Raw genomic sequence first — 10613 nt, 5'->3', positions numbered from 1 at the left:
AATTTTATTATACACTTAACAGCTTTTCTAACGCTAAAAGTAGCCTTTTCGCAATAACTTTAAAACTACCAAAGAGAACTAAATAAGTTTTTCAGGAAATTTAGAACAATATATAAGACATCATTTGACATAAAACGAATAATGAAATAAGTCTAAAAATAACATATTTTATTACTTATCCGACGACACACCTGTTTTTCAAGGTGGCACATTTAGCCAATAATTATTATGCTACAGTATTAACTAACGCGAAAGTTAAAGGTTAATGGCTGTCATTAATATATCTTAATGTGAGTTATCTTCGGCAGTTTAAAAATTATAGCGAAAACGCTACTGGTAGCGTTAGAAAAGTTGTTAAGTGCATTTAAGGACACGTGACAAAACGCTGTGAAATGTAAATTTATAGTAGCAATTCAGTTTAGCTTTTATTTAATAATTAAAACTTGATACAGTTTTCCAGTTTTTAAAAGTAGTTTTTTCCTTAAGTCTTCTGGAAATGTGTACACTTATGCTTTAGTTACCTTTCGCGTATAATGCTGTCGCTTGTTACGGAATAGTTAAGACACGGTGTTTATAATGCATAAACGTGTGGGCTGAATTTAAGCTGGAACTGAATTTTCAGCATGAAGTTCAAATTTAAAAGACGGCGACTACCAACTTAAAGGCCGAAACTCAAATTTTTATCTTTAGAGGTAGTTTTAATATATTTTAAGCAAGCTCGAAAATCGAAATTCAAAATTTCAGAATTTCGACCACGTATTGAAATCAAGCTAGCTTGAAGCTCGAAGTTTCAAGTTTTCATAATTTGAAAATTCGAGCTAGCGTAAGCTTTGAATAAATGACAACTCGTTGTTTGGAATATTGAAAATCTGATTTTCAATATTAAAGAAGACACAAATGTTGGGTCGAAATTTAGTTTCGGAACACTTGAATTTCGATATTCGATCCGTCTTGGACGTAAACATTAGGTTGAATACGCACAATTTATTTCATGATCCAGATTTATTCGCTCGGGCATTAGACGGACAGATTGATGGCAAATTTATAATCCCGGCTTATTAACACGCTGAGGACGCAATCAAATTTTTACTTCATTTTTATGTACTGAATGTCGCCCATTATGTTTGACTAAACAAAACCCCCAATTCGCAACCTATGTATATAAGTGAAACAATTCAAGGGCGACAACTACTCGAGACACAAGATGCGCAAGTGTGCGAAATATAATGCCTTTCTGTAAGCTGAAAACTTGAAAACTATTGGAGAAAAGAACGAAAAATGGTATATGACGAAAGACCGGACATACGGGCGAAAAATACAGTAAATATAGGTCCCCGCCATAATGTTCATCACCGACAGAATAAGGTTTCTAGAAATGATATTAAATCTGAGTCTTTTATTCTGAAGGTCATCGTAGACAATAGTTAAAGGAATACCAAAACTTCACACACTAAAGTCTTACTAACGGATTGTATTTTTCAATCAGATTGCCTTTTGTTACCTGGATTGCAATAACTTGCTGTTTCAAACAGATGGAAGCTGTCTTTGATGAAAATATTCGTGTTTGGTTCTGATGTGCCGGGGAAACATGTATGCTGGCGATCATATCCTATCTGAAAAAAGTTAAGGTAAAACGAACTTAAAATCGCAAGCTATTTAATTAAGAGTCAATCAGATCTGACGCAGGCGACAGTTTTGTAAGAAACATATAACTTGGACATTTGTAGTATATTCAAAGCAACAGATAAATGCATGTTTGGTAAGCAATGAGTCCAAGTCTCCCTTAAGCTTGTTATTATTCTTTCCTGCAATATAAGTTGTCCGCACTATCAGCACAGCTCCTGATGAATCTGGTCGCAGTGAAGTCTATGGAAGTATACATGAACGAACATCCTTCGAAAACCGACCGTCATATCCCACAGCTTAGATACTAACTCCATACCTGCGATCTACTCTATCAAACAATTTCCTCTTGGACAAACTGACTTTTTGATGTCTTCTTTCACAATTCAAGCTGCCAGTAACTTAACATAGAACTTCTTCATTTGTATCGGCATTCCATCAGAATAACTTATTCTAAAATATGCTTCACTGTAAGACTCCTTATGTCGTGTTGGCGACCTAGCTGTGGTTTTCCACTTTTTCTATTTTTCCTGTATAGGTACAGAGGCGAATATTCAGAATGTGTTGCTTGACTATATCCTCAAAAGTACTTCTAGTGGCCTCAAACATATCCTCGAACCAATTTAAACCACAGTTGCTACTTGATTGAACTCTGAATGTAAATGCTACCGGTAACGTTTATCTATCCGACTGTTATTTATTGAAATTACAAAATGTTTTATTGGAGTTAGCTATTACCGTATTATTCTAAGATGCACTGCGTGTTTAGTGTTAAGCCCTTTTACATTTGGTCACTACGCTTTCTTTTTTCAGTGTGCGATGAGGCGGACAGGTAGGAGGACTCCATGACATTTAATTCATAAGCCCCTCTCAAGGGATGAAGTGCACACACTGATAGTTGAGAATTGTCTACGCTATCTTCCATAGCATACAACAGCGTTGGCACATACCGTGAAAAGTCCTTGGATTTGATTCTAGTCCTTAAAATCTCTTTACTGCCCATTGTTTTTCTTGCTGAGTGCTCAGACTCCCCTTCATTGTAATTAAGTACAAACATTTATGGTTCCATGGGTTTAGATATACGTACATGAGCATTCATGTGTCTTACAGTATGTTCCTGAGGCTTACAGTATGTTCCTGCAAACCGAGTCTGTAATTTTCACTGTTTGCCTTGTTCTCGGTGCTTCCGAGGGATTTACTGTTCAGATTTTATTCTGTTACGTATGTAAGGTATTCACCTATTGGAGAATAATTCTATTTACACTTTCTTGTATTTAATATAGACATATGGCGGAGATTAAAGAGTGAGGTTTCAAAGACAGCGTCGTGCTGTTTATTTCTTTTTTATGTTTGCGTCTGTAGGTCTCTTCAATGTTCTTATTATTGCACTAATCTGTGTATACATATACTCTTGTATTCGGCCACTGTGCATGTGCATACATTTACACATTTACACATATCCCTATTTCAATGCGAAGAGCGGCGGCGTTCATTGAAAGTGACTTTTCTTGTTGTGACTTCTGTCGTTGTTACTGATGTATCTTAGTTATATTTATGTATGTGATACCGCTATTCTTTTTGTCCGGTGTTTAACTCTATGTTTTCGATTATTAAATCTTTTGACTTCGCTAGAAACTTCGCTAGCCATGCTCTTTGCTACAGTAATATCTATGAACGAAGAAATGGACAATAAAAAGTTCATGCACCCAAACAGTATCATATTATTGAAGCTGGATATTGAAAGCAAAGTAACAACTCATATCTGGTTTGTGTTTGTTTTCGTTGGGTTTTCAGTCAAAACGTCAACTGCACAAGTTAGGTAATACGACAATATGTTTTCCAGCCTTAGGAAAACAACAGGTGCCTTTCCAAACAATGTTTTAGGCATGGGTGGAAAATTTGATAAATCTGAAGACCTGCCACAAGCCGGATTGCTTTAATTCGTCCATGAAGAATCTTACTCCACCTAACGCACATTGCCGAGGAGGAAGTAATTAGCAGTCTTCAACCTTAACCACCTGAGCCAAGTAGGTCCCTAACAAATCACAACTCTCTTTATCAAACTGAGTCTGTTATTTTGTTTACTTTCTGGATTCTTCGTCTGCAGCGGATATTTTCACAGATATTTTTTTTTCATTTCTTTTGATAATACCGGAAAATTTATGTCTTATAACACTAAAATGGCGATGTGCTGCTAATTTAAAACATAAAGATATACGTAAAATTTCGTCATGTGAAATGTTTAGTGGATATATTATTTATATTCTGTTGATACACGTCGTGTTCTTGTCCACGAGCGCACAATGTGTTCTCCCACATATGATAAACGAAATGATTCCGCACACAGTCGTCCAGTGGTAACACTGTCTGTCTTCAGTTAGTGGTCGTAAATTCGACTTCACGCTCCTCATACAATTTATTTCTATTAGAGTCTTGTGTAAAGGTGTTTATAGCCTTCTCACTAAAGAACCAGGAAAGCTTTTGGAATTGAAACGTCTTCTATATATTGCACTATCACCCATCTTAAATGACTAACAAGCTTGTGGTGGAGTCGTCTATATGTGTTTCAGTTGATGACTATCGATACACTTGAATACAAACAAACCAATCATATTTATCCCGCTCTCTAGTCAACATTCATTTTAAAAAGTAAATGGTAAGGCTACATTTCAGTAAACAATATTTTGTTATTCGCACAATGGTCAAATTCCGCAACTAAGTTATTTTAATTCAGTTATTAATTTCACGACTTGTTGTTGCTATGCAAGTATCTCTTGTATATATCAGCATTGTGCTTAATTTTTCTGGGGTCTATTCAGCAGAATTTAATTCATAAAATATACCTCCTGTGTTCAGCAGCCTATGACTGAATACTTGCGTTAAGTTGCCCACGAAGTTTTGTATGTACTTTTTGCCTAGATCAAGTCCTCATTACATAATCCCTTGGATTTCTAAATTACATGTAGTAGCCGCTTGTGCTGAACAGGTAAAGATGTCGTACAATTTGAGCCGTGCCTCCTGACATAATGTCATCGTTTTTATTTTGCACTTGAAGCATTTGATGCTATTAAGCGAAACATATCGTGCCAATAACATTAAATGTTTTCCACTTCACAAAAATTCTATGCATACATATTTCTTCCATGTGTCAGCTGTTGGTTCACATTTTTCTCGTTCACAAGCTGACGCAATTTTCCTTGGGTGAAATTTAAATTCTATTAAGCATCTTTCGTAACACTGCTTTTGTAAAGCCTCTTCTGTCTGACAGCGCTTTACGGAGTATCTTCGGAGTTAGATGTTACATTTTTATATACGGTTAGCCTTTATGCTTAATGCGGTTCAGTGCGAAATACCTTATAACAAAGACGAAATCTCTTTACGTTACACTAACTGTCAGGATAAGATTTTCAGCCATTAAAGTTTGACCGTTTGTTGATAAAGTCTTTCCGTAATTACCATTTAAGTCATATTCATAAAGTTTAATCACTGGTTTTCAAGATTACTTGCCTTCTATTTCATAGAACCATTTCTTTCTTCCATGACACATTACAATAAAATCATTCTCATCAACAGCAAATGTTGTTTTATGTTGGGTTTAACGCCGCACAAACAATTTAGTTCATATGGCAACTTTCCAGCTTTGATGGTGGAGGAAGACCCCAGGTGAGGCTCGGACCCAAATCGGCTGGGGGCAAGTGATTTGAAGTCAGCGACATTAACTACTTGACCACAGATATTGTGGTTCCACTATTAATAAAATATGATAATCTTATCTGCTTTCAGCAGGCATAAAAGGTCAGTCGCTTTCCATCGAAACTAATTTCCCACCTTCCTCTGTATAATCTTTAAACATTAGACTTTAATACTGGGTTTGCAATGCTTTATTTCTGTAAGCTTTAGTTTCTGAGAGATAATGCTGTTCCAGGCGAGGTTTTAATAAGCTTTCTGCCCTCTTTACGAAGCCCTTCTGAGGGTTCCCGAAGCGATCTATTAGCAATTTGTACCTATTACTTCAGCTCTGTAATAACGTCTATTCTTCAGTCTGGAGAGACGCACCAAGCGCCTGGCCAACCAAGGTTGGCTTAAACGGATGAACAACATCTTGTTTGGAAATATATTGCCATAACTCGACTAGTAAAGTTCCTGAAAGAATCCCAGACTGTGCTGATAGCTCTTGTTTTTTATGTATCGTCATATAAAACTAATAGAAAAGTCTTGAACGGCAATGTTTAGAATGTGGATGTAAACATTTGTCCATTGGCATATCTTTAGACTGGGTGGTTTTGCGAAAGATACAAAGGTCCTTGTCTGAACATAAATGATGCAATAATTGCTGACTCCTGCGACCACTTTGAACATGTTAATAAATGAAGGACGACCCATAATAAGGAGGTCAAACATGTCGTCATCTTTAATTTGGAGGTCGACAGTCTGCTCTCAGCAGGTGGCGTAAGCCTTGTCAAGGAGTAATCTGCGTATTCCGACTGAGTAGTTACGTAAAGATTCATTGACTGCTTTCTAGTCTTTCTCTCCAGCAATTAATATTGAGTGAATTATTAACTAAATACAAATGTATCAAATATCAGATGGAGTATATATATAGCACCGTCTATCATGTTATAACTGTTGACAGAACAGGTAACAGTAAATCAGTTCGTCAATCAGTAGACTATCTTGAAAACAAACAAAAGTATCTATTTAACTCTTTGATGTTCCAACTATTTTTCTGTTTCATGTTGACTACTGAGTATTAATTGGAGCAAATCTTGGCGATTAGGCTGGAACATCTTCCAAGATGAGTAAGAGATGAAGGATTTACAGCTATTTTAAAACAAAATGTTTTTAACATAAGGTGATCTGACAACTTAGTCCGCAATCCATGTGTTCATCATCAGTTCACTTTTTTGCATGAGACTGTGACCTTGATGTATTTTCTTCGTTTAAAATTTCACGTGCTTCAGGTAAGTAGCACAACGTCTTTGTCCCAAGTCTGACAAACATTCAAGATAGCATTTTACGGGATAATTTCTATACCTTTGCTTGTTTGACGTCGAAGAGATCCTTATTAATAACAATCTCTTATAAATGAACAATTCCATTTGAAAATACCCTCCAGTTTGGTATACCTTTGGTATATAACCACTCTCAATCTCAGAAGAGTAATCTAGTAAATCCATAACGTGTATCGTGCCAAAATGTCAAAGTTCAACAGGTCAGGTCTGCTTAGGCATTGAGGTGTAAGTTCACACATTCCCTAAATAGATTCTCAAAGTTCTGAAATGGATGCCTTCCCTTTCTCTACCTTTAATGTCAACTTATTTCACGAAAAAAACTATGCAAACATATGTCTTCCATATGGCAACTTTTGGTTCATATTAATCTAGTTGAAAAACTGGAGGTATTCCTTGAGTAAAAGTGGTATTGTGTTGAACATCTTTCGTATTACCGATTTAATTATGCCTCCACTGTCTGACGTTGTTTGGCGGATGTTACAGTACAACCTCTCCAGAGCGGCCAACCTCTCTATAACAACATCATCAAAATTTCCCTAAGCTGAAATATACTATCAAATTTACCTCTCCAGAACAACAACCTCTACATAAAAGTCAATATGTGTATCTCCCAAAGGGTGCTGCTCTACAGAGGTTGCACTGTATATCTTAATAGCTGGTTGGCCCTAATGCTCCGTGCGGTTCCGTGCGGAATAACAAAGACGTCATCTCTTCGCTGCGCGCTAATTGTCAGTAAAAGATTTTTTGCAGCCATCAAAGTTTGACCATTTGTTGAGAATGTTTTTACGTTATTGTCATTTAAGTCATATTTATCAAGTTTAAACATTTCCTAGAACCATTGCTTTCTTCCATGAAATTAAAATAAAATCGGTCTCAATAGCAAACGTTGTGATTCCACTCTTTAATAGTATGCTTCCATAGAAACTCATTTTTCCACCTTCTATATATGTATATATCTTCGCGGATTTAGGGAAGTCTGTAACTTTTTTGTATTTGTGAGGTGACGCTGTTCTTGGCGGATTTAGAGAAGTCTGTAAGCTGTTCATGACGAGGTTGTAATAAGCTTTCTGCACTCTTGACGTACCCCTTCTGAAGGTTCCCGTAGTGATTTATGTCCAAATTTGTACCTGTTACTTTAGCTCTGCGATAAGCTCTCTCCTTCCATTTAGAGAGTCACACCAAGCATGTGGTCAACAAAGGTTGGCTAGAACGGGTGAACAACATCTTGGTTGGGAATATATCTCCATACCTCGACTAGTAGTTCTTGAAAAAATCCCAGATTGTGCTAATAGTTGTTGTTTTTATATATCGTCATATAAACTTCATAGAAATATCTTGAAACGCAATGATTAGAATGTGGATGTCAGCTCTTATCCATAGGCGTATCTTTATACTAGGTGAATTTGTGACAGATACTTGTCTGAACAAAAACAATTCCATAAATAGCTGACTTCTGTAATCACTAAGAATCTGTTAGTAAATGAAGGACAACTCATATTAAAGAGGTCAAAAACGTTGTTATTTTAAGTTCTGACGTCCACAGTGGGGATGTATAGCGAAGAAACAAACTGCGAACAAAATCGTTATTACTTAAGAAACATTCTTACGTAAATTACATTTTTGAATGGAACAATGCCTCTGATTCATTTATTAATTTTCCTTTAAATTTTCAGTCAGTTCATGAAAATCAATACACTTGTAAAGGATACAAGTTCACAACTGCGCAATTCGTAAGTCCATGTTGAGTTCGAATCTTAGCACTCCGAATAAGTCCATCTTTTCCCGGAACTAGTTCTTCAACCACGGCAAGTTTCAATAGCAAACGGGGAACATCGCCGTAGACCAACACAACGTCTTCAACGGATATCGTCTGGTCATTCGTCTAGTGGAGCATTGTGGATACGTCCACGGCATTTCAGAATTCCATTGTCGAGAAATAGTTTAAGTTGTCTACATAGCGGGAGTTTGTTTCTCTTGGTCTGTATATCTTTCACTTTTGCTTGATAATTGGATATCTGACAGCTTCGTATGTACACCTTCTCTGCTCTGTGAAGTTCGTTTGTAGTTAATGGTTCTTGTCTTCTAGTGGACCTCCCGCCTCGACAGTAACTGTTGTCTATGAAAAGCAGTACATAAGAGTAACTTCGCCATGGAACTGAATCTTGACATGTCGACAAAACTACTGTTATTCACTGGTAAAGCTGTATCGTCTAATTGGTTAGTAGGTACTGGGTCTATTATCGTTGCCATGGTAACAAAAGTATCTCTTTCTTGCCAAACTGGCCAACTGTCAGGTGTGGTGAGCCATATAGGTCCGTGGAACCATAGACTACTGTTCTTGAAGTGAACCGTTTAGATTCCTTTCCGGTTTTCGGTCAACTCGTGGATTTCAGCCACTCGGTTCCTAACGCATCGCTGGAGTGTCTTGGACGTCTGGAGCTAGTACAGCAAAATCTGACTGTCTGACCATAAGTGTATCTGCGGTAAGGTGGTATTCTGCTACAGGTGCTTACAGAGCCGAGAACCAATCACTGCTGCCATCACCACTAACCACGGTAACGTTCAATTTTTCAGTCTTAGCCACCATCAGTGTAGTTATAGGTCATATGGCGACTTTCCGGCTTTTGATGATGGAGGAAGTCCCGAGGTGCCCCTCCGTACATTATTTCATCAAGAGCGGGCACCTGGGTAGAACCACCGACCTTCCGTATGCCAGCTGGATGGCTTCATCACAGGAAGGATTCAACACTCCGAGTGATGCTCGAACCCACATCGATGAGGGGCAAGTGATTTAAAGTCAGCGACCTTAACCACTCGGCCACGGAGGCCCCCTCATACGATATCAAACTAGCGTCGCAGAATATGTGAATACACGCTTTGTTGGATGTATGCGGTGTACTCTCAAAGTAGTATCTAGGAAACGTAGTGGTTGTCACGGAATGGAATTCAAGTCTGTAATTAAACTACGCCATTTTCCTTGTATGTCGTCAGGTAAGGGCATGTCCCATTCAAACTTCTGTTGCCATAATTCTTGGAGAAGTAGTTCGCTCTGATAGTAACATGGACCGTAGAGTCGAGACGTATGATGCAATATTTCTCTCTTGGTAATAATCTGGGTAGTTAGGATGTTCTTCGCCGAATACAGAAAAACGTCACTATCTGTGTCACATCTCATACCAAGACTAGTACCTTAGTACATTGGTCTATAACTAAGACTGAATCGTTGATTGCTTGCACAGGGAGCTTGTTACTGTTAGAACACCAGGACCTCAAGTTGAAACCTGAAGACGACATTAGCTCACGTGACTCGCTGTAGAACTGTAGAAGCTCGTCTTCCTGCTGGAAGCTTGATATAACGTTGTCAACGTATAGATCTTGTCGAAAGTATCCACTCGCCTTCTTGTCGCTGTTAAATTCAATGTGCTTCAGTATTGGTGCGCTCAGAATGAAAGGTGACGACATAGCTCCGAAAAGGACTGCGTGGAATATGTACGTTGTCAAGCCGCTGTCTGTGTTGCTAGGGTCGCTGAGCCATAGAAATCGCGTCGCATCGCGATCCTTCACGTCAAGACTAATGTTAAGAAAATACTTCTCTAAATCTATTAGAATGAAGAATAACGGTTCACGGCGTTCCCGTTGGACCGGAAGTAGAAATCATGAACGGCTATGCACTTGGATTCAAACCAGACACAGACGATGGCTGGTCACAAATACTGGAATGGTGTTTTCGCTGGCAGTTCCTGCACCGGTATTTGGAACGGCATTCCGAAACTTGGTGGATTCCCAGGCAGTTGTAACATAGGCGTTTAGATTTTACGATGGTAAGTCTTTCTTCAAAGGTTTTCACTTTTTCACAGTTTAGCGACATATGTTGATCTCCGCAGAATAGACACAGTTTCTTTGATTTATTGTTATCACTGTCAGTCGTGCGCGGATGTTTCTTTGTTGTATATTTCTTCTTTCCGGTTCCGGTGAATA

General features: G+C 38.0%; 1 protein-coding gene across 1 annotated transcript in view; it reads right to left on the bottom strand.

The window, feature by feature from the left end:
* Positions 1 to 831: 831 nt before the first annotated feature.
* The window catches only part of LOC128554163 (uncharacterized), a 49343-nt gene continuing 39561 nt past the window's right edge, over positions 832 to 10613 (bottom strand). The window contains exon 9 of the mRNA XM_053535413.1: positions 832 to 1613. Coding sequence (XP_053391388.1) covers positions 1479 to 1613 — 135 coding nt within the window. The 3' untranslated portion in view covers positions 832 to 1478. The remainder of the gene's footprint in view (positions 1614 to 10613) is intronic.

The sequence above is a fragment of the Mercenaria mercenaria genome, unplaced genomic scaffold (genome assembly GCF_021730395.1).
Source record: "Mercenaria mercenaria strain notata unplaced genomic scaffold, MADL_Memer_1 contig_4774, whole genome shotgun sequence".
Lineage (NCBI taxonomy): Eukaryota > Metazoa > Mollusca > Bivalvia > Venerida > Veneridae > Mercenaria > Mercenaria mercenaria.
Note: the sequence above shows the minus strand (reverse complement) of the source record. Positions and strands in the feature narration are given on the sequence as shown.